The 25557-nt window shown below is 41.9% G+C and overlaps 1 protein-coding gene across 2 annotated transcripts; it reads right to left on the reverse strand.

The window, feature by feature from the left end:
* kmt5b (lysine methyltransferase 5B) lies at positions 1–20495 on the reverse strand. 2 transcript variants are annotated; one of them, XM_080767928.1, is made up of 11 exons: positions 20047–20495; positions 10565–10831; positions 9997–10047; positions 8811–8907; positions 8181–8346; positions 7969–8078; positions 7248–7414; positions 6850–6869; positions 6622–6758; positions 5348–5547; positions 1–4976 (listed from the first exon to the last, which is right to left on the reverse strand). In XM_080767928.1, exons 2-11 carry the CDS (start codon positions 10731–10733, stop codon positions 3457–3459), a joined length of 2637 nt encoding a protein of 878 aa, XP_080624054.1. In that variant the 5' UTR covers positions 10734–10831; positions 20047–20495; the 3' UTR covers positions 1–3456. The 2 variants fall into 2 exon arrangements, with proteins under 2 accessions (XP_080624054.1, XP_080624055.1); XM_080767929.1 differs by lacking the exon at positions 9997–10047.
* Between the last annotated feature and the right edge of the window lie 5062 nt (positions 20496–25557).

Consider the following 25557-nt stretch of genomic DNA (forward strand, 5'->3'; position numbering starts at 1 on the left):
TATTTTTGTATTTTTTTTATTTTTTACTGTCTCAAGAAAAATATTTTAGATATTTTGGGTCTACTCCCATGTCCAATACACCTCAAAATAGGGCACAGAAAACAAGAGTCACAAAGAAACTTTATATAGTTTTCAAGTATTCAAAACTGTTAAATAAGTACAAGATGTGTTCACATGATTTACATACTGGACAATATAAGCACTGCCCATTTTTAATTCTCTTTACATATTTCCCACTACCCACGCAACACTCTAAAAGGTCCGCAAACTATTCACATTTGTTTTTTTTAAAGTCATCAATTGGAAATGTGGACAGCGGTCTATTGAACAAAGAGCACACAGACAGACGCAACACCTGGAACAGAATGGAAAGGTTCAGCTGCTGGTGATATGAACAGTACATAATGAAGAGGAAAAAAGTGGGTTTGACATTCATCTGTTGATCCCTTGATCTACACGGCAGTTCATGACTTGCACACTACAGAAATAATAGAATAAAATAATATACAGAAAGGACTGAGGATGGCGGCTGTTGGAAACACTGGAAAAAGGGGACAAAACAAAAAAGCTAGCGCAACGTTTTCACTCTTCACTTAATTGATCATATTCCAGTTTGTATTATATATGACCACGGCTTTTTAAGGCTATTTGGAGGATAAACCATTTTTCACATAATGTGGCAAATTAAATTAAAATAAATGAGATTAAAAGGTTAAATTCTGCCATCATTGATGGATCTAGTGCAGTGGTTTTCAGACTTTCTGTACCCAAGACACACCAATGGACAAGTCAAAATCGAAAATAGTGATCTATCAGCTCACTGCACGTAGTGCCGCTTTGAGCGAGTAGATGCTATTCTTGAAAATTTGTGGAATTATAAATAAAATTGAAACATTTACATAGAATTACATGCCCAGTTTGAAATATTTTTTAGGGCATATCGTTTTAGCCTGGTAGAGGTAGATCATCCCGGTCGTGGAATTCAAATTGAATTCTGCGACGGGGGTGTTTTACCAGGCCACTATCATTTGCCTGTATAGCAAAATTAGTGGCAATATATATATATATATAGCAAATTAAATTTATTTTGTATAGTTTCTTTTTTTAGTACATATCGGAATGTGTAGTTGTCAAAAAACATCCCAAGGCACACCTGGACTTGTCTCACGCACACCAGCGTGCCTCGGCACACCGTTTGGGAACCACTGGCCTAGACTCAGGCCAGAGCTTAAAGCTAAAACAATTCCAAATACTGAAAATATTTTGCAAATCTGCACTGATCTCATTAAATGACACCTATGAAATCCTCAGGACTGAAATCAGTCCCCAGGACTGAGAACTTTAAGCCCTGCCTAGACTAGAGGTCAGATTTGAAACGAGAAGCCTGGTATTTGAGAGCGACAACGTGAAGTAGCACCACAGATGCAGTAAAGCGAAAAGATAACATCCCAATTATCTAGTTGGTACATTTTAATTAATAAATGACCCCAATGCCTCCACTGTCAATGGAGGCCAACTTAATTCCTAAAATGTGATCTATATAAATGAGTCATTGGAAAGAAAATAAACCACAGATTTGGGGGGGGGGGGGGGGAAGGACAATGGAACAGTCTTTCTGTACATTACTTTTATGAATTCATAACAGATTTAAACAAAACAAAAGGCTATGGAGTATTGATTTTGAGCTACCAAATCAGAATGATTAGGGTTAAGCGGTTTGAACAATCATTTGTACCAGGTAAACATTATGCAGTGGTTTCAAAACTCCAATAACCCAAGAAAATTGGTCCGTTGTACAGCGTCATCTCTCCACTATATCGTACTGTTTTTAACATGATGGAATTCAAACAGGAAGAATCCGATTTGCTTACAGTGAATGAGCAACTGGAGTTTATTCACCTACAACTGTTCCATTACAACTGTCATTACATGCATTACTGTTGTAATTCAATGATCAATCTCAACTTAATATGGTTTCTTTTCAATGCCCTTCTGTGTTGGTAAAGGGGGACTCAGTTCATAATTAGCACATGGTCTTTCGGATTTAGTGTCATTGTCAAACAGACAAACACATTCAAACTTACACAGAAAGCACTCTGATCACTGAGCCACTGGAACTCCAGCGTTGCTTCGCGAGGAAACCACTGGATAATGAGAACATGGCACCAGATTTGAGACTAAAACTGCCGCATGTTTTCAGGATGCTTCTGGACCAACCATTCCATACATCACGTATGGGTTTGCCAAACAAATTACAAGCTATGAGACAAAAACAAACAAAAAAAAAAGCTCAATAAAAAAAAAAGATCTGCCTATGAGACAGAGGGGATAGTCACCATACTGTACACTTTCTACAATATCCATGTCCATTATGAATATAACAAGTGCATTCGCTTAAAGGAACAGTTAAAGAAAAACAAATTCTCTTACTTTTTTTTTTTTTACTTGACATGGTTCTACCAGAGTAATAAAAGACAAATGAAAATATGAAACATAACCAACAACTTCCAGCTATCAGTCACCTAACAAATAGACTGGATGAGCAAAGTCATTGTGCCCATGCAAGGTGAAGTCATCTGCATTAGTAGGAACTAAAATGATGCTAGGAAGCCGATGAAGGAGAACACAACTTAAGTGAACAGAGATTTGTTTTAGGTTAACAGCTCCTTTAAATTTAATAATGATCATTTTTTTAGATTTTCAGCCACATTTGTCTTTAAATTACTGTACTTGTTTTACATCAACAACAGTTGATTAGTGAGTCGTCGTTATCTATATTTACATTGTACAGTAGGAGTGATAACCTCCAGAGCTTATGCGTCGAAGCTTGTAACCAAAAAACAAAACAAAAAAAAGATAAATAAGTGAAACTAGTAGGCACTCAAGATTAAAATAAAAAATGTAAGACTTTTGTCTCATTTCATATTTGTATTGTGGACTACATCGGGCGAGTTTCAGTACTGTGCCTCCATCAGAGCTACATCAAAACATGTGTGTGTACCTTTTTTCTTTTCAAAATCTTTGTGAACTAATTAATGGGAATCAAGTAAGAATAGCCTTCACAAGTAGTGATGCAATCAAGAAACATTAGGTCGGAGTAATCTTAAGTGTTGGTGACACAATACACATTATTTATATATATATATATATATATATATATAAATAAATCGGTAGCTGTGTATCTTTTTGAATAAGCTAGTATACCATCATGTTTTGACGTTGCTCTGACAAAGGCACAATGCAGAAAAAAGTGCTTAGTCTGATTTAGTACACAATACAAATGTGAAACTGAAATATAAGCTGCATGTTTTACTTTATTCCTGGCGTTCTGCCATTTCCACCAATTCTGTTTTTTTTTTCCTTTTGTTGTCGTTACAAGTTCTTGACTATATAGCCGAGCACCCGCAGCCAAAGGAGGCAATTAGAGGCAGCAGACACCGGTGTTCTGCATCTCCTTTATGCATTGAGCCTCAGCGACTGATCCTCTCTCCTCCTGGAGGAGATATCGATGTCTATGGAGTCTTTGCCCACTATGAGTCGGAGGCGCTTGGCCGGTGGGAGTGGAATGAAATCGTCTTCAAACTCATTGTCAAAGTAGTCGTCCTCGTCATCCTCGTCCTCATCGTCATCCTCGTCCTCCTCGTCGTCCTCCTCTTCATCGTTGTCCTCTTCTGACGTCGACTCAGTCAGGGCGCCTTGGGTCCGATGCGCGCCGTTCCTGGACTCCATACTCTGATGACCCCCCGAGTCTCCGTTGTAGGAGATCTGCTGTTCCGACTTTACCTGGGCTATTCTCCGAGCGTCGTCCTCTCTCTTCAGCTGGATCTTTAGCTTGGTGGAGCCGCTGCTGCTGTTGTTGTTGTGGCTCACGGGGGAATAGCCATTGTTCAGCTTGGCAACATACGAGCTGCCCTTGTCCTTGTCGTGGTCCTTGCTGAACTTGATGCTGATCTTGCTCGAGGAGGTGGACGTCGGGGTGGCCACGGAGGCCGACGACACGCTCGAGGAGCCGATGGTTTCACTGGGGTCGTTCTTGCTACTGCTGCTGTCCCTCCGCCGGCGGAGTGTCAGCTTAGGGATGCCGGTGCTGTTCTCCACGATCAGCTGTGCGTCGTAGCGGGTGATTCGGCGCTTCTTCTTCCCCTTGTCTTGTGACCGGCAGGTGCTCTTGCTGCCCTTGTCCCTGCGGAGGCTCTTGCTGCCATTCGCGATCCCCTTGTAGTCCCGGTGGTGCCGGTCACTGAAGCCCAGGAGCATGTTACTACAGTCCGAGAAGTTGCCGGCGTGAGTGGTGGGCGTTACCGGCACAAATGACTCACCATACGTGTCTTCGCATTTAACCGTCCTCTCGGACCTGAGCCGTGACACACGCTTGCGCCTGGTGCAGGATCCTCGTCTGCCATAGCTAGCCTCTAGTCCCGTCTGCTCCAGCCCTAACCCGTGGTGGAGATATTCCTCCATGTCAGCCGGCTCAGTTTTAATGACCACCCCGCCAGGGACTGGACTCAAGCCATCCAAAGCACTAGGCTCCAGCTTAACTCCGCCTGCAGATTCTTGGGCTTTTACGAGGGTCCGAGTGGACCTGCGAGTTCTGTAAGTGCAAGACTGGCTCCCCTCGCAGCCCGGTGCTCCTGGCGGATTGTTATTCTCCTTGGCGGCGTGACGGGTCAGGCAGCCCCGCTGGCCCAGAGTCTGTTGCGTCGTTCCCTGTGGATCTTTTTCCTTCTTGATGACGAGACCTTTACATAGCGTCTGAGTCCCCTTTGTATCCAACTCCTTGGCCTCTGCCCCTCTCCTGCGACTACGCAACTGGACTGAAGGCTTGGATTCGGATTTGAGTCTCTTTGGTACCCTGTTATTGTTTGTGTGACCTTGTTTAGAAGGTGAGGTAGAATTAAGAGCTCTTGAAAGAGTCTGTCTGGTTTGAGTCCTGGTTTTGCTGAACTTCATGCCAGGAGAAGTTCTTTTCCTTACAGCTACAAAGGAAAATAAACCATTGTTTATTATAGGGCATACATTTTTCAGTCAGCCGACCAACAAGGAAAGATTAGAAACGTAAGCTGCATGGAACAATCTAATAGACCACTATGTAAAACATCATTGGCTGGGTATTATTGCACATTTATAAGAATGGTGTGCATCCATTGGGTCTGTAGTATAACCCATTTAGACCTGAGGCCGATAAAATAAAATAAAAGGCTTCTAAATCCTAACAGTTTTCTGAAAAACCTGTTTCTATTTCAGTGTTGTTCCAGGGGCTATTTTTCAACCGCTAAAGTATAACATAATGCTTAAAACACTCAAAGAGGGGTTTTCCCGTCCAGAATGGGATAATGAGAGCTCTTACATGGATGTGTTTTTGGCATTTCCTGAGAGTCTCCGTCGGTGTGGGAGCCGACAGAGTGACTGTCCGAGCTCCTGCTCCCTTCTCCGAGCTTCTTCAGCCTGTTCAGACGCTTGTCCGTCTCCCGCAACCCGTATTTGCTGTTGATGACCGGCACCTCCACTGGCAACCCAGCTTTAGATTTGAAAGCGCCAGTTCCTCGACTGTAAAATAAATAAAAATAAAACAAAATGTTATGCAGTGTCGATTTCGTCGACTATTGCAAAGACGAAGAATGTTGGACTATTTTTTGTTTCACCGACGAAAGATAAATGGAAACTGAATGATAACTAAGCTATGGTGAGTTAAACCAAGACTAAATATACTGACAATTTTGTCAACAAATAAAAACTAGACTAAAATGTTAGGAAGGAACTAGTGGACAAGGACTGAAAAGTCATTTTACACTTGGGTGCATGCTGAAAATAGCAGAAAGTACAATCAGCCATTACGACGACATCAAGGTCCGCCAAATTACATTTTAGTAAACTAAATAAAATTGTAGATTTAACAACACTGATGTTATGTTACATCAAGCTTACAGCCACTTGGGGGAGGGTGGGGGGGTAGTCCAGTGGTTCTCATACTTGTTTAATTTCAGTGTCTCTCTCTCACACACACACACACACACACACAATACTGTTTAAAGTAAAATATATTGTTTTTATCCCACGATTTTGTAACCCATTTTTCACCCCTGTGTCAATTATCTAATGTGATCCTGGGCTTTACACACCCTCCGTCAACCTAGTCCCCATATATGGGGGACAAGGGGAGAGCAACGGACTTGAACTCATGCTTCCTTCATGCCCGAGTGTCCAAGTTGCTCCTTTACACCCGACAGGGTTACCCTGGTTGCACGTGGAAGGAACATGTTATTCCAACCAGTTCCTTTCCCCTCCATCAGGCGTCCCGACTGGCCAGGGGGAGGCAGTTTAGAGACCATGATTACTGCATGTTTTTGTGAGGGTACCTACCCTAGGGGACAACATGCAGAACATGCAAACTCCACACAAAGGCCCTTTCGCCAACCGCGCCTCGGGTATGGGCACCAATGACGTGGAGGAGACCCAGGAGGAGACCCAGGACCTTCTAGCTGTGAGGCGACAGCACTACCAACTGTGCCACCGTGCCCCCAGTATACTGTTTAAATGGTGCATTTATAAAATGGGCTCTGTTGATGGGCTCTTCTGATTACACATAATGATTTAAAACATGAACAAAAGTGTAGCACCTACCGTTCGCATGTATAGCATTCACAAAATTCATTGCTTTCTCCAAAGAAACCATCTCCATAGTAACAGGAAATTTCCTCTCCTGGTTCAATGTCCCTCAAAACCTTGACACATGCCGTGTCTCGTCCAGTCGATACGAACTGAAATAAAATAAAAAACACTTGCATTACAATCAAGCGGTAACTCGGCATGCTACCAACAAAAGGATGATGTTTTTTTTAAAGCTCCTACCTTGCAATTTGGCCGGCAGTCTGAAAATAAAATGAGAGGACAGATCTTGTAAGTAAAAACATCACAAACCAGGGACACACTCCATGTGTGGGTATGAGTTCAAATTCAAATTTAACCACTTGAACTCTTAGCGTCCCTATTCTTGCATGTCATAATGGCAGAAATACCTGATTTACAAGCTCACGGCGTGTTTAGACGCATTGTGAGCTAGCAGATCGGGCTATTTTCGTCAAAGAGATTTTTGGGAGTGTAGTGGCACCCCGGGTTAATGAAGTATATATAGAGAGAGAGAGTTTAAGTGGTTAAAATCCTTATTCATTAATTAAGACTTCACTCGCGTTTATCAGTTATTCATCATGTCATGTAAACTATCCACTACAGACTACAAAAACAGATACCATGATTGATGAAGGCGGCGGGCCCCAACCATAGCTGAGCACAGTTCTTGCGAGTGGAATACATGACACTGAAGTCATTCTCCCCGTGGCGAAGCAACATGTTTTCCTCACTCTCTGACAGTTCTGCAATGCATCCCACCAAGTACTCAATCTTATCATTTCTCTTCCTGCAATCCGTCAAGGAGAAAAAATAATTAAGTGAAGTGTATGTGAAAGTATAATCATACAGTAAGCACATTAACCCTGCATCAAAACGTCTTCGTATTCACATATTGTATATTTTAGGTTTTCTCTTTTATTTTATTGCTTGACTTAGACGTGTACGGATACAGAAAGGTGAGGTTAGAAAGTGACAGTTTGAATGGAACCATGAAGGTTGACATGAAGATGGTGTATTTAGACCCGAGACCAGATTCTACAAATGTCTTCTAAATCATGACGGTTTTCCGACAACATATGTTTCTGGATCAGTGGTTCTTAAACCATTTCATGTCAAGGACCCCCCTTGACATGCAGATCTATGTTGTAGATCTGGCTTGTAGATCGGCTTTTTTCCGATAGCTAAATTATAACAATGCTTAAAACACCAAAAGGGGTTCCCGTTCTGAATGTGTTAAAGTGGGGTAATAACACCTGGAGGTGTAGTGGGGACATGGAGGTGGGGTAAGAACTTGGTGTGTAGAGAGAAGTTGAAAATCAGAGATTTATAAGGATTTCTCACCACTCTTTTGTTGCCACAATTTTTGCTCCATTTTGCTCCGACGAATAGCGATTACAAGGGAGAATTTCAAACCCGCTGTCTGTGGCAAACATTCGGAGATAGACGAACACCTGTGCAAATAGATATAAAGATTAGATTCAAACTTGTATTGAGATTCTGAAAACAACAGCCAAGAACCATCTCTCATTTTCATAGTGATGATGATATCTAACATGTTGTTTGAAGAGCTTCTCCTGGGCTTTCGTCTTGTGGAGAAAATGGTGTCGAGACCAGTCTCCTGAGGTCAACGCTCTGAAGGCCTTGTCCAAGTTGTCGTGTTTCTTGAAGCGCTCAATGATGTCCTTCAGTTCCTCATTCCTTCCCTTGATGGGTCGAAATCTGCAACGACAAAACGTCAAAATTAAATTAATTGCAACCTGTTCTGTCACTGTTCTGTGATGAATGCAGAAAACAAATGCTGCACAGTGATGCTTTGATGAGTTATTTATTTACCCATCATGTCTATAGTGCACTGGTTCTCAAAACTTCTAAGCTCAGGTTACACTCCCATCACACGGTGCCAAAAAGAATAGATCTTAAGTCAATGCTAGCTTTAAAATAGGATCCCTGGCTAATGAGACAAATATGCCTTAATATTATATTATATATTATACTTGCCTTCCATAAAAGAAATTACAAAATAAAAACACCTTAAATATTTTATTTCTTTCATAGATTTGCCAATCTTTCACTCAATAGGGACTGCCATATGCCCATGTGTGGTCTAGCCCTATGGAATTATGGAATGCATATGCTAATAAAAAATGTCATATGAGGGATAATTGAAACCATATAATGCTAACCTGGTGTTCATCTTGTGAGTCTGAAAGCCCAGATATGGATCCAGGATGAGGCTGGTGGTGAGGTCATCATTCTCACACAGCTCTTTGGCGGTCATACCTGAAATCAAATCAAATCACCACATTTAAAAACAATTTCCATTGTACCAAAGTGCGGTACAGACATTTCATCAACACAACATATAGTGAGAACACAGCAAAAAAGACAATTACAGACAATAAAAGCACAATTATAAGCAAACTAAGGTTATCATAAAAATCAAATGATATACTGGTTTCAAAACAAGAACAAAGTCACAGGCAATCAAATGCTTGGGAGTAAAACAGGGTTTTAAGTCTGGATTTAAAAACGTCAATGGAGGGGGAGGTTCTGATGGATGGTGTTCCACAGCCTACGGGCTGCAACCGAGAAGGCACGGTCGCCTCTAAGCCTCTACTTTGTTGTCGGGACATCTAGAAGCTCAAGGTCCGTAGATCTGAGGTGCCTAGTGGTGGGGGGGTATTTTACCAGGTCTGTGATGCATTCAGAGCTTTATAAATAAATAAAAGAGACTTAAAATGAATTCTGAATTTCACTGGTAACCAGCGGAGGGAAGCCAGGACGGGGTGACGTGGTCTCTCCTCTTGGTGCCGGTTAGGAGCCTGGCTGCTGAATTTTGGACTAATTGGAGACGGTTTAGGGCTGACTGACTGATGCCAATGAAAAGGGAATTGCAGTAAATCTAAACGAGAGGTTATGAGGGCGTGAATGCTCATAACATTTGGGAGTGGAGTAACCTCGCCTCACCAGGCTTTCCTCACCAGGCTTTCCACCTCGGAAGAAAGCTTGGTCTCTGTTCCAAAAGTGCCGTATGACCCGATCAGGAGCGGATGATATCGCTACGTCATGTTGTAGTATTGTTTTGTAGTCATCAGGCAGGAACCATCAAACGGAACTTCCTTCCTTCCCTCAAACCGGAAGAATAACAATAAAAGCTCTCGTAGCCTGTAGCTTTTATTGAGAAAAATCGGTTTAAGGGAAAAGGAAGTTCCGGAAGATTGCAGACTACAAAACAATACTACAACATGACGTAGCAATATCATCTGCTACAGACCGGTTCATGAACCCGAAATGGAATGGTGCCCAGGTTTTGAATGGAGAGGAATGGTTTAATTTTGGCTATGGAGCGGAGGTGGAAACTGCGTTTACCTGAAGACGGCACATAGCGCCTCTCTGCCTCCAGGCTGGCCGTAGCAAACCCTGAGAGAACAATAATAATAATAATAATAATAAAATACACCAGTCTCATATCACCATATGATACGGTTATATTCCCCAGGCCTGGTGGAGTTGAATATTAGCTTGCAAATGGATTATACATACTCAGGACATACTGTTTTACAGTTTAGAAGAGTGGTTTTCAACCCTTTTTCATATCAAGGCCCATTATTTATTCTGCATTTGAGCCACGGAACCACCATTTGGTTCCATTTGTACACAGAGTTAAAATAACAGTGGTTTTACAATATAAATTGGGGTCTCAGAGATAGAAATGCCATTAAATCGGGAGTCCGTAGCATAATGCGTGTGAAACTGGGGGGTCCATGAAATTAATACATTTCGGAATCACTGCAAGAGCCGTAAAGATCCTCCCTTATCGGGGTCACTGGCATATGGGTGGGTCGGGGGCCTAATAAATGTTGATTTGGGGGTCCTTGACACAAAAAGGTTTGGGAACCACTGGTTTTAGAAGCATTGAAACATCCTCCTCACTTACTGCGACTACATCTCCTGTTGCTGGGGTGGCTCTTGCCGGGGCGCAGCGACGTCCGCTGTGCGTGCTGAGAGCGGGTCTGGCTCTGGCTCACTGGCTGCTCACTGGAAAACCTGCTTCCATGTCGTCTGCCATTCAATACCATGTTCTTGGATTCGCCCAGCCACTTCATAACCACAAGCCCCCTGGTCCAGTTGCATTTAGCCTCCGAGTTGAAGGAACGTGCCTGGGTGGGGAAGACGGGGGGGACGGGGGTCTAGGATTTTAAACCTGTGTGGAGGAAGTAGAACGAATAGAATCAAGAAGGGTTCCGTTTGTTACTCACTCATACAAGCAGCGAAATGTTGGTATGGATTGTGCCACTGCCAACTACTAGACATGTAACGGTATGAGATTTTACAGTAAGGTATAGTATCAGTACTGTATACCATGGTATTTCACAGTATTCATATATATTTTGAATATACATTACATATTGGTTTTTTTCAGATTTGTTTATATAATTTTCATTTTGGTACTATTGCTCATCAAAAAAATAATAATAATTGAACTCATTGACTGCCACCATTCACTTCCCTGCCGCTGCATAGGTAGCGACAATTTAGTAATGAGCCGTACCGTAACATCGACGTTCTGTTCAAACAATTCAATACACAACTAATTTCAACTAATCTGTGGTTGTTTTTTCCTCCAGCAGACCGGTAGGAAACGTGTCACCCATTCAATCCACTGCAGCCGCTTAAATCACACCAGGGCTGTTACTGTGAAACTGATTATGTGACCGACCACTTATCTTAGTGTGGCCGTGACCACTTATCTTAGTGTGGACTGTGGACACAAAATGTGTCACAAAATACAGCCAGCTTGGAAATCTTGTTACATGCCAGGCCTAGTGCCAACACTTTGTGACTATGCTGCCCTCTGGTGGTGATAGCTCTGTGAAGAATGCTCAACACCCATCTGTGATACTATACTACAGCAGGGTAAACTGAATTAAACATTGCAATGATGATTTAACAGAAGACACAAAAATATAATTACGAATTATGTTGGATTAATAGGTTTGTGAATGGGCATATGCAATACAATATCCAAGAATCAATTAATGCAGTAGAGGTTTGAGAAGGAGCGTTCTTCAAAACCCAAGACCTTCATAATCTGGGTAAATAATTTAAAAAAACGAATGTTCTCATTCAACTCCCTCAGTATTTCCTGTTGATGTGTCCTGGACGGTCAAGACATTTCAGCTAAAATCAAATAGTGGTCAACAGTAAAAGACTGGTTTTATGGGAGAACTGCTAGGTATGAATGTGTGCATAACACACACCCATATATATATATACATACATATATATATATATATATATATATATATATATATATATATATATATATATATATATATATATATATATATATATATATATATTATAATGTTATTGAACAACAGTCACCCAAATTAATGGTTGATTCAATTCACCAGTGGAGGTGCAACACCTTGAATTAGTTGGCATCATTCATTTTATGCCCTGGATAGTTCTGACAAAGAAAACCAACAAAAGGCCTGCACTGACTATTGCACTAGTCTTGTAGCACCACTTAGTGGCAACATGCAATTATGCGTTTGGCTGTCAAGCTTGATCATATCGAGTGTGTGCCATCATCCATGCCTAATGATCATTGGTTAATTGATTTATTGAGCATACTTCATGTCTACAGTTATAATTTTACTTTTATAATGAATTAGGCACATCTACAACGGATACAAGGAAACGACACCCGACTACAGTACAAGGACACAAAATACAGAAAGATTCGAAATATTATTATTATTACAACAATGTTTTTAAAAGACACAGTGAATACTGTGTGTGACTTAATGTAGGACCAACAAAACCATTATGATTAGGCTGACATTCCTCGAATCAATTAGCCCAAATAAATCTGTGCATGGATTTTGAAATCCCTCAACACAGCATGAAAGGTAGAGACATTAAAATCCTTGCACTTGTCCATCTTTGCACGTTTACAGGTGCATTCAGAATCTTGCCTGAGCTCCAAAGTATACGTACAACAAGTAACAAATACCCCCAAAACAACTAAATAGCAAACTGAAGCCTGTTCATTTGCTAAGTTCATTATAACTGCACCACAGGTTATGTAACTTATGTTTGTACATTGACAAGAATGCCGCCAGGTGATTCTTCACCACACAAAACGTGTTACATTTACAATGTAATTATATGCATTGACAATTTGACATGTGACATTCTGCAGAAGGAAGCCTGAAAGAAAGGCCACGACAAAATACGAAGAGCCAGTGTTGTTTTCGTCGACTAAAACCAAGCCGAAAAATGTTTGTTCGACTACCTTTTATCACCGACGAAAACTAAATGGAAACTAAATGAAAACTAAGCTATGAAGACTAAATAATAAATATACTGGCAATTTCGTAAAATAAAAAGTATTTTTACAATTAGTTGCATGCTGAAAATAGACGATCTACAAGCCCACAACGCGTCACACTGCAATGGGCTTGTAGATGAGTAGAAAAAACATTACATCATTACGACGACATCAAGGCCCGCAAAAATACATTTTGTTCGATTAAATCAACTATAGATTTAGTCGACTAAAATCTTATGATATTTAGTCGACTAAAACTAAAACATTCCAGGTGACTAAAATGAGACTAAAAACTAAATTAAAACTATTCAAGAGACTATGACTAAAACTAAAATCTAAATGTGTTGGCAAAAACAACACTGATAAGAGCAGCTGGCTCTCGTGTTGGCCTCAGGGTTTGCCAACAACTGTGCTCTTCTCTCTCTCTCTCTCTCTCTCTATCCATCCATGCATGCAATGCACCCACACCCCAGTTAAACTTCCCCAGATGAGCCAAACTAATGCTGTGTTCAGAATCAGATTTAGGCTCTCAAGACAGATTGCTCACAGATTGCTCACAGATTGCTCACACAATCTTCCAAATGCTTCCACCAACTAACAGCCTAATAACACTAATAATAATTAATTATTTTAGCATAAATAGCAAAACACTGTCGACTCGGTCTAAACTTAAGAAGAGCAGGTGAAGGGCGGCTTCAGGCTTGCTTCCTTTTCTCAACTTCTAAGTGGGTGAAATTACAGACAGACTGTGGGCTGTGGCATTCTAAGATTGTGGAAAAAGCGAGTCTGGTTTGAGAGATTATTATTACTAGAATTTCGCCCCCCTTCGGGGGGCTCAATCCTAGTGTCGTTGCAGCGCAATATGGGAAGAAGGAGACTCCACTTCATGTTTCAGCTGTGGTTTTAAACTCAGTAGTGTGCCCTGCGCACACTCGCAATTGCAGCTGGAGGGCGACGCGACACACACACACACACACACACACACACAGAGCGATGTGTGGATAAATCACTGAGATTTGGGAAATGTGTTCAGAAGTACAACGATTAAGCACGCACAGGCAAATGTCAGAAGCATCTGTTTGGGTTTCCAAACAGGAAGTTGTAAATGTGCTTATTAGACGGAGGCAGCGTGATGCTGGCATCTATTGTGATGCCAGCATCACCACATTTCACATAGAAATATAAGCACCCATTTACTCGCTTAGCGGAGACTGTGGGGTGGTAGAGGACATCTCCCCGGACGCGTGGGTATGTCCAGATAGTTGCCTGGCGGAGGCCTCTTTGTCCAGTGTCCATTCTGGGTCTGGAAACGGCACTTTTTTGAGTGTTGACCCCAATAGAAGGTCTGCTGCTCTGAATTTTACACCTCTCCCGCTTAGCGGAGACTGTGGGGTGGTAGAGGACATCTCCCCGGACGCGTGGGTATGTCCAGATAGTTGCCTCGCGGAGGCCTCTTTGTCCAGTGTCCATTCTGGGTCCGGAAACGGTACATTTTTTTGCATTGACCCCAGTAGAAGCTCTGCTGCTGTGAATTTTACACCTCTCCCGCTTAGCGGAGACTGTGGGGTGGTAGAGGACATCTTCCCAAACGCGTGGGTATGTCCAGATAGTTGCCTGGCGGAGCCGTGTTTTGTCCAGTGTCCACTTTATAAAGTCCATGCACTCCAGTGAATAGCATTTATCCATTTAGATAACTTTTTTATGTTATTTAATTACTTATTTTTACACAGAAACATAATGTGTGTCTTTACAATAACTGTAATGTAATAATAATACTAATAATGTAATGTAAAAATTATTTAATTAACGAATTAAATAACTTTATTTTATTCTGAAAGCAACCGGATGTCTTAAATCTGCTAGCTCTCAGACCGGAAGTTCTAAATTTGCTCATAAGACGGAGCCTTAGACGGAGCCAACTCGCAGGCAGTGCGAGAGGCTGGTTACAGGATTCTATAGGACACCCGTTTTGGTGTGACACACACGGCTTCCACATTTAGCTTGATACTGGGTGAAAGTGTCCTTCCAAAAATTGTTATTGCGCTCGAAATTCTTATTCACAATGACATCGAGTTGAGGTGTTTGTGTTTTAGGGTAATTGTTGCATAAGCGCTATTTCGCACTATTTCTCCCTCCCCTCCCCTGTGTCTGAAGCAGCTAGCATGGAAGCTATATGGATTATGGAAGCTTTCCCTCCGATTGCACACAACCATGCCATTATCCACGCGTCCATCCGATTGCTTTTAATGTAAATGTCCCATCCACTGAGCAAAAGCGATATAAGCGCCTTATTCATTCATTCGATTCATTTGGGTGTGGGGCTGTGCAGTGCTGTGGGCAGCCTTTCTGACGGAGGCTCGGAGCTGCTGCTGCTGACGCTGTTCGAGTCGCATGGAGCAGTATAGAGTAGGCGTGGCGCAGCATTAGAAGGGCGCAGCAAATGCACGACATTGAGGGGTAGAAACCATCCCGGTCGCGTGGTTCATCTAACGCGTGTGTCACTGTGAAGGACTGGCCCCATTAAGTGAACGTAGTTGGCGTAGTAGACGCCAACATGACGATTCTGACGTAGGCTGTTGATGTTGAGCAACAATGGCGTGGTTGACAAAAGTAATATTTATTCAGTAATTAAGACATTTCTTTCAATGAAATGTAGCCTATATGTATTCTGGGAGTGTGCCGAATTTATTTTGCATATAGAGATGTGTGGTGAAAGTGTGGTTGGGTCGGAGAAAGCTGTTGGATAAACGGCCATGTGCTTATGTACCCCTGTCTATTAGGGTAGCAGGATACTGTACTGCACTCCTTAGTATTGCACTGTACTGTAATGTTGTCCTCTGTACTGTACTTTACTGTACGTCTTTACTGTACTGTACTGTACTGTTGTTAGTGTTGTTATTGTTGTTTTTCTTATAATGATTATTATTATTATTGTTATTATTATTACATGCATTATTGTTCTGATGTGAGCTTGTTTGTAAATGAGTGAGTTTACAAAGAAGTTTATTGTTATTATGATTATTATTATGATTATTATTATTAGTATTGTTATTGTGATTATTACATGGATTATTGTTGTGATGTGAGCTTGTGGCTGACTGACTATCTAGAAAATGAAAACATGGCACTTCATTTAAAATAGGTTACAGACCCCTGTTATATGCGCTTGTTTTGGGATTATTTTTATAGACCTATTTACTTGTTTCTATGAGACATGGCAACAGCAGCGAAAGGCATCCACGTCTTTCTCTTGTGAAATGCTGAGATTAGAAACGACCATAATTATTTCATTTCTCAACCTTAAAAAATAAATAAAGACATCTCCATAATCCTTGGGAAGTGTGTGTAGCAAAAGTAGTCGGCATTGTCATGGTTGAAAGTATTCATGCAACACTGACGCTGTAAGCTGTGTGATGCTAACGCGCTAACACCGTTAGCATGGTCTGTGTTGGTGAAAGGGAAAAGGATAGATATGAAACTACTGGCCAAAATAAATGTCATTCAAAACACAACACCTAAAATCGGAATGTGATGGTGACCTATTGAGCACAAACAGACAATCATGATTTGCTTGCTGGACCTATAATTAATTTATGTGCATTACATTTCCACCTCGCACATATAAATCAAGCCACAGTGCAGTCAGAGAGTAGTTCACAGGTCACACACAGGAGCAGTGAAAGGGGGAGGGGACTTGGGATGGCAGTGTAGAGTAGGCACGACATTGAGGGGTAGAAACCATCCCGGGCGCGTGGTTGATCTAACGCGTGTGTCACTGTGAAGGACTGGCCCCATTAAGTGAACGTAGTTGGCGTAGTAGACGCCAACATGACGATTCTGACGTAGGCTGTTGAGGTTGAGCAAGAATAGCGTGTTTCAGAAAAGTAATATTTAAACAGTAAATAAGACATTTTTGGCGAATGCAATGTAGTCTATGTCTTTTGTGGGAGTGTGCAGGTTTTATTTTGCATAGAGAGATGTGTGGTGGAAGTGTGGCTTGGTCGGAGATAGAGCACGAATGAACGGCCAGGTGCTCATGCACCCCTGTCTATTAGGGTAGCAGGATGTTCAGACTAATGCTGTACTCTGAACTTCAGACAGAGTAGGCTAGGATTAATTTGTTTTGCAGTCATGTTACAGAGCGGATACGGAAACGGCCTGTGTGTGTGGACATCACCGGATGGAGTAGAACCGGATATAAGCACCGCACAGTAAACAGAAAGGCGAGGTTTTTAGTTCAGATGAGTGGCCGACACGCTTTGTCACCGGTGTCGGCGAGACTCTGAAGGCAGCATTAAAACAGGCTTCACCTCGACACGGTGTCTCTTCTTGTCATAAAGATCATCAACACATCTACGAGCTAACAACGTGCTGCGAAGGCTTAGAACGTCACTGAAGCATCATCATGTTCAACTACTTGTACTTTGTAACAAACACACGCAATTTAACACACAGACCAAAAATAATGAAATTAATTTTAAGTAAACGGTCCCGATTACTTTTTCCTCTCATTTGGAAATATGTAATTTTCTTCTGGAGAAAATACGCCACTTTTTCCCCCCTAGTTGAAAATATGTTTGTATGCCAGGCGATACTTTGGTTGATTAGCAACTACAATTCACAATAACGATAATAAAATACAACTTATAATAACAATAACTAGGGTCTACAATAACTAGGGATGCACGATAATTATCGTCCCGATAAATTTCGACCCGATATTAGCAATTATGACGTCATCCCGATAAATTCGATAACGTTATAATAGCGCCGATAATATACTTTATATGGGCTCGAAATTGCGATCATTTTGGACGCAAATGCGCCTGAAATTTTATCTGTGAGACATAAAAATATAGTTGGTAGCAACTATGGGACTACCAATCATTTCTGTGGTGCGCCCAAACGCTCCCCGAGTCGCCAATCTCTCCGGAGGAACGGCTGAGACGAGCGAGAGAGAGACGCTTCTCCACTCTGTCTGTTGCAGTGTGTAGTTCCATAGCAGGCTAATAGCCCCGCCTGCTTCTCCTCTCTATCTCCCCTCTCTCATCACTCACTGACTCGCATGCATACGAACGGTGACTGTCTCAGCAGCTGACGAGCGCGTATTGGTGCTCGTTCATTCATCGCGCTGTTGAATGCGTGTCACTCGTTACCGGTTGTAGTTTATTAATTTGCTCCAGTTGTGTAGCATTGTGAAACGCGCCGCGACCGTTTTGGTTGAGAAATGTAGAAGTAGTAGCTGTTTGGCTACATGATGCTACAGACCATGCTAATGACTTATATGCTAACAAAACGTCTATCACTGGAACTTGGATAGTGTTGTATTTGTGTTTACACACGCACACACACACAGACAATAGTGGTTCTCAAAGTGGGATCCGGGGAGTCAGAGTTTACAAATGGAACGAAATTGACCCTTACAGGTCCATTTGGTTCCATTTGTACCCTCTCAGAGTTGACATTGATTTCACGATATAAATAAAAAATTATAAATTGAGGTCCCTTATGTAAATGGCATTAAATGGGGGTCAGTAGTAGCCTAATGCATGTCAAACTGGGTGTCCTTGAAATAAAAATGATGAGAATCACTGCTAGAGCCCTGGCATATATATTTTCAAATGGGTGTCTGTGGGCTAACAATTTGGGGTCCTTGGCTCCTTGACATGGAAAAGTTTTGAGGCCAACTGACCGGACACACACAGACATTCACAGACATTATATTGTTGTTTTTATTCATTTAAAAAAATTCACACCTGTGTGAAGTGAGGGGCACTCTTATCATCATACGTCATCTGGCCAATCACAATTTGCTCTGTGACTCCCAATTTATATTGTAAAATCAATGTTATTTTTACTCTGAGAGTATACAACTGGAAATGTTCCATTTGTACACTCAGAGTTACAGACCCATAAGGGTCCATTTGGTTCCTAACTATATAATTTAGCTGGGGACCCCCTGGAACTCCCTCAGGTACCCCTGGGGCCGGGGGTCCCCGAACCCCACTTTGGGAAAAGGTCAAAGCTGTGTTACATGTACCGTTACTCACTAGTATGTATTTTTTATTCATGTCTATATATTTTTATTATCGGTTATCGTATCGGTATCGGTCTTTGAGAAGCAAGAAGTTCTCGATATCGGTATCGGTTTCAAAAAATCAATATCGTGCACCACTAACAATAACTTATAACAATTATAACTTGGCACGAAGCTACTAGCTTGGTTCCAACACCGTGCCGTCAACAACACATTACGCAGAACAAAAACAAATTTCAGGATTTCTCAACAACAAACAATCTTAACCATTTAATTGAAATCTCAAGCTGTTACAGGTATATTTAATATACCGTACACACGATTATTGGGATTAAACATTGACCTGCTAGCAAGATGCTAACGCCTAAACCTCCACATTCACTGAACCACTTTATCAACAGCAACCAACAGGGTAATAATATATACACATAAAACGAATAATAATACTATATTGCGTGTTTTAAATATAAAAAATAGGTCTCGTTCGCATGTAATAAATAGTATGTTAGCTTCGACCATCATAGCAGCCTTAACGCTGTGATGGGGAAGGAGGAGGAAGCTAACGTGCTAACAGGGCTATTGGCTCGAAAATAGCCAATCTACAAGCTCACCGCGCGTCACGCACGCGACGCACCGTGAGCTTGTAGATCGGCTATGTTCGGGGAAGAAAGCTAACAGGCTAACGCGCTTGCTAACAGGCAGTGCTATTCGGGCTCGACAAAACTGCCAATCTACAAGCCCACATAGGGTCGTGTCCGCGACGGATCGTGAGCTTGAAGATCGGCTATTTTCGGCATGCTAACTGGCTATTTGAGCGATAAAAGCAAATCGGGATAATTGATCTCCTCAAACAACTATATGGCGCTACGATGCATTTATCAGCCATGCATTTGTGTGTGTTTCTGTGTGAAGGACTCGTTGGCATCGGAGCAGCGTGTGATGTTTTTTTATCAACACACTGGAGTGGTATTTTGAGGCGTTGTTTAAAAATGTTTAGGGCTCGACAACACAAACAAAACAAATAAACACAATAAATACTCACTGCACTGTCTCCTCTCGACGCCACAACGGGGCCACGCGGCGGCCGAACAACGCTTCGTTCTCAGAAAACACAAAAAAGTCCACATTTGTCACGAAACGTCCCCTTAAACCCCGAAAATATCACAGGAAACACATTTTTATCTCAGAAATTAACATTAAAATCCAAGATGGCGGCGAGCAGCAGAAGAGGCGAGCGAGAGAGAAAGCCGCAGCACCGCCTTCTACGGGAAATAGATCCCCGATCGGCACCTACGGATCGATTCTCGGCCTTGTTTGTTGTTCGTTTGTTGCTCAGATCCGGATCGATACTTCAGGGCATCGGGGTGAAAACGACTTTATTGTTCCCGTATTTTAGGCGAGAAGAACGAGTGTCTTCCTCGGAAAGCAGCAGTCGCGCCCCGGCCCCGCTCTCACAGTTGGTAGAAAACATTCTCGGATGAACACACAGAAAGTAGTGCTGCATAAACAAACCTCTTCACGACGCTTCCGAGGCTGAGCAGAATCTAGTGGTAGAACGAACGCTCGGTTCGGGTTCTCTCCGCGTGTGCGCGCGCCCTATCACACACACACGCACACGCACACTCACTACTAACGATATGGGTTCTGCTCAGGGTTCTCCTTCTGAACACGCGGTGCGGTACGTTGTTTCTCAAACATTTTGAGATGCCAGGCCAGGGACCCCCCCCCCAGAAGGCCAGAACACAAGAGAAGACTTGTGTTGTTGTACAGTGTTAAAAAAATGATTCAACATTTTGTCAAGATCTTTGAAGATTTTTCCAAAATTGATGCAACACCTTGTGGAGCTTGTAGATCAGCTATTATTATATTTGACTAAGTTTGACCAAACACATTTTGCTGCATGTAATGCAGCCCCCCAGGGGTGTCAACCCCGGACACCCCTGGGGGTCCCTGCTCCTGGACCCCACCTCCACTGCAGTAGCGGGGGTCATGCGTCCCTGACCACCTATGGTTCTCACTGCTTCTCACTGCTTACAAAACACGAAAGCATACTTTAATATGCTGAATCTGACAAGAGATGAAACAGGTGATAATGTCTAACTAACAACTTAAACCCTACCCCACATACTTAGTTGAGCCAGGTCTGTCTATTCTTGGCCCCCTCCCTTTTCCAGTCTACACCAAATCTCTTCACCTTGTTGTTCATCAGTTTTGAGCAAATGTGTATAAAGTTTAGGATTACATTTGCCCTTGACACCACACCACGCAAGTTCCAGTCAGCGCCACACACTTTTATAGTAAATAGTAAACATTTTTATTATGTGGCTGCTAGCACAGTCTACACACTGTCAGAGCATATAACACCAACATTTCACATGCATACTGTAGGTCTAGTGAGCATGACAAAAATAATCTCTTGATTATTTCTGAATTTTGAAAGTCACCTTTGTCGCATATTCATAATCCGAATCCTTTATTGTCACATCACACGATTAGGTGGGTAGGCCTACAGTGTTTTCAACATTGCGGTTACAGCAAGAGTTACAGTCGGGGAAAAAAGAACAGAGAAGAAAGGAACACAGAACAAGTCAAATAACCGGAAGGCACAGTCAAATCAAATATACAAAGTCCAGTATGCATAAGCTGCATGGCCACAAGCAGACATTACAGGATAGATGGCACCAGAGGCGAATACTTCTTATAATAAGCCTGTCTCTAACCCTAACCGCACGCCGAAGCCATGTAGTCGGAATGGCAGTGCTTCGGAATGCCACTCTGCTCCCGGGTAAAGATATGGGCTCTTTATGCGTAAAAGGGGACAGCCCCCCCCCCCCCCCCAGTGGCCCCAGCCCCACAAAAGTGTGACTATGTGACAAAAAGAAAGTGTGTTCCTATTTTGTTCATGGGTGTGCTCAAGCACCAATGCATGCACCCACATAGTTGGCACAGCTGGATGGCACTACGGAAGGCAGTGCCAGTAATGCTTATCTTGTGCAGGTGGAAAACCTGCTACATAATAAAGTATACAATCACAGTCCCATGTGCATGGCTAAAGTGGCATAGTGGGAATATGTTACTGAATACATGATGTACTGTATATTGTTGAGCAATACCAGTTAGTGGAAAAGGCAGTTTGTTTTAGCCTGAAAGCTAAACGAAAAGGAGAAATATGCAGTAGGGAATTTTGCAACGACACAGCCTGACAGAAAGCTGAGTTTTTTTTTTTTATACCCGTGAGCACTGCACAGACATGCTTTTAGAATTGAATTTGGTGGGTGTTCAGAAGATTGTCCTGTGTGTGTACTTGTGTGGGCTGCATTCCTGCTGCAGCATTATAGTTAGGAAGCTAGCTACCATGGAAACCACTTAAATGCTGTACCTTTATCCCCAACAAACTATTAGTTTGCCGGGGTTGGCGGGTGGGAAATGTATTATATACGTAGTCTTTTTTATTGGCCTAAAATATTGTCTATATAGTATACATACATTCATGAATCCACTTGCTGACCGGCTGTGGGTAGGGTATTGGGCTTTTTTATTTAATAGGGGTTTCTTGTGACCCTACTATCCTGTATAAGGCAAAATCTTTTCATGATTCTGAATCCATTCCAAGCATTAGTTTTGCACAAAAAACACTCCTTGTGCTAAAAACAGCCATAGAAGTCATGACAAATGTGATGAGATCAGCACAAATGTGATGAGGTCAGCACATTTGGCTATGGCTGTTTTTAGCCCAAGGAGTGTATTTTGTGCAAAACTAATGCTTGGAATGGATTTAGAATCATGAAAACCCCCTAGTTTGACTTGCCACACGCTACTTAAAGCAAAAGGAAAGTTTGACATTTGTGCCTGCCCTGCCATAGGATGTTAATGATAGGGTCACAAGAAACCGCTATTAAAAAAGCCCAATACCCACAGCCGGTCTGCAAGTGGATTCCTGAATATATGTTTTATATAGACAATATTTTAGGCCAATAAAAAAGACTAGGCCTATACCAAATGTCCCACTTTAAACAAAAGAAGCCTGTCGGCTGCCGGACTATATAGCCTAACTTCTGCTGCCATTCTGAAACCATGCCTTCTAAACCTTCTTTTAATAGCCAGCACAAGAGTTAGTATTTCCCGACCACATAAGACATTGTTAAATAAGCTGTTATTGCCTTTTGCTGTCTGAAGAAGGTTCATTAGCTATTGTTCAATATAGACAGCTCAGGGAGGGTGATGGGTGAGGGATGATGCTAACAGACCCATCAGATTGGTACATCAATCGTAGACTACTATGTGTTTGGTAATTAAAACAAATTGCAATCTAGCATCCTCCCCTGTACATGCTATTGTTCAATACAGACAGCTAGAGGGTGATGGGTGAGGGTGCTACTGCTAACAGAACAAATTGCATACCGTTGTAAAATAGTAGTTCATAATAACAATGATTATATTTGTATTGTTTTAGTCTGTAGCATCCACAGTTGTCCTGCTGCATACACTTATCTGTGTATTGTATGAAACTGGCAACACTTATCCGTGTTATCCATCCATCCATCCATCCATCCATCTTCAACCGCTTATCCGTAGTCGGTCGCGGGGACAACAGCTCCACCAGAGTGCTCCAGACTTCCCTCTCCAGAGCAACATTAGTGACTTCCTCCTGGGGGATTCCAAGTCATTCCAAGGCCAGTGAGTCGATATGTTTCCTCCAACTGCGCCTTGGTCTGCCCCATGTTATATTATTATCTGTGTTATATTATTGCGAAATTTTCAGTAAACTATAAAAATAAAAAAGAGCTCAAAGGGTATGTTCAGTAAACTATAAAAAAAAAAGAGCTCAAAGGGTAATCAAATGTATGCACACACACTCTGTGCAAACACTCAACTCACCCCGAGACAACTCACGTCCGCACTTTTTCATCAGAGGTGGAAAAAGGGTGAGTTGTCTTGTTACCCATTCGTTCAGCGACTAGTCTGTCTGTCTGTCTGCCTTCCTCTCTCTCTCTTTTGGGGGGATTGGGTACCCCAAAATTACAGCGAAATGAAAACAAAATACCCCAAATTTATTTCGCGAAACGCACACGCAGCCCAGGAGGGCCCTGAAAATGTGTAGCCCGGGGGCTCTTGGGAGGGTAAATCCGGCCCTACTTGGGGTATCACATGTAATGCTAGGTCGGACACAGCTAGTGACGTTGTTTTCAGGCCATCTCGAGTTGGGGGTGCACAATGCACACATCCTTTTTATGATGTGTGGAGTTAAAGGACCACTTCACCACTATCGACCCGATCATATAAATTGGTCCTCCCTAATGATCATGATAAAACATATTTTTTTCTACTCTGTCGGCTGTGGGTAGTTCAGAAACCCATCCAGTGACATCGATGGGGAATCCAAACGAATACCAAACGACTCGCCCCTTTACCAACTTGCGAAATGTTTTAATGTAGTTAACAGTTAATTAATTTAGTATTTCCCTCCCTCTCTGAAATGATCTTGTATACAGATTTATTTGATTGTATAGTCGATCTCTATAAAGAATAGTTACTCAGAACTGGAACCAAAAAACAAAAAGCTGCCGGTTCCGTGAAAGCGCCAATGGTTCCAAGAATCTAGAAACGAACCAGTTCTAGAACCAATGTTTATTTGTTTGCTTGTTTGTTTGTTGGTTGGTTTTTTTGGTGGAAAGGGGGCCTGTCTGTCTGTGTCTGTACAATAACTCTATGGTCTGTACACTATACAGGCCCCTTTCCCACCAAAACGCTGTACTTGCAGTGATATAATAACTGTGTAAAGCGTTGAATGACCCTGAATAGTGAAGACATACTTTCTATTATAATTTCTATTTTCTACCCATCATCCCCATTCTTCTCTTACGGAAACCAAATAATAAGGCTACTTTAGGCTTTAGCTATTGAATCAGATCTACAAGCTCATTGCACTACGAGCTTGTGGATCTGCTATTTTTGAAAAATCGTGAAAATGTGGCACAAATCTTTGAATATATTATATTCTTTCACGGCGAACGTTTTTAACTCAAATATTTGCTTCTGGGGGGTCGCTGGAACAACATATTTTCAGATGGGGGTCGGCGGCCAATTACATATATTTTTGGGGGTCCTTGACATGAAAATGTTTAAGAACGACTGACATAGAAACATGAGGTTTTTCAGAAAACTATCCACCAGGGGGCTCATTGGGTTAAGACTCAAGAGTACATTTCATTTTTCATTATGTTACACATTTGGAGCAAACCGAATTAAAAAACATGATGTGGAATGTAATGTAAACATTTAAACATAAACACAGTTGGCAAGAGTTATAGAAACCCTGACAGAATCTGAACACGATTAAGGAATAAGGGCCCTTTATTCTCCACTGCACTGTTTCACGTTGTGGACATTGTATTTATAACGGCTATATTGAAATGATAATCTAACGTTATTTTAACATTTGAGTTACACTACAGTACATTTTATTGATTTTAAAATAAACGTGTAAGGTAAAAAGAAAAAAAGTAGGTCATTTAATGACGTCAGAGTTGAGGAGGTCAGAGTTGAAAGTTGA

This window comes from Protomyctophum bolini (genome assembly GCF_963924005.1).
Source record: "Protomyctophum bolini genome assembly, chromosome: 1".
NCBI classification, from domain to species: Eukaryota; Metazoa; Chordata; class Actinopteri; order Myctophiformes; family Myctophidae; genus Protomyctophum; species Protomyctophum bolini.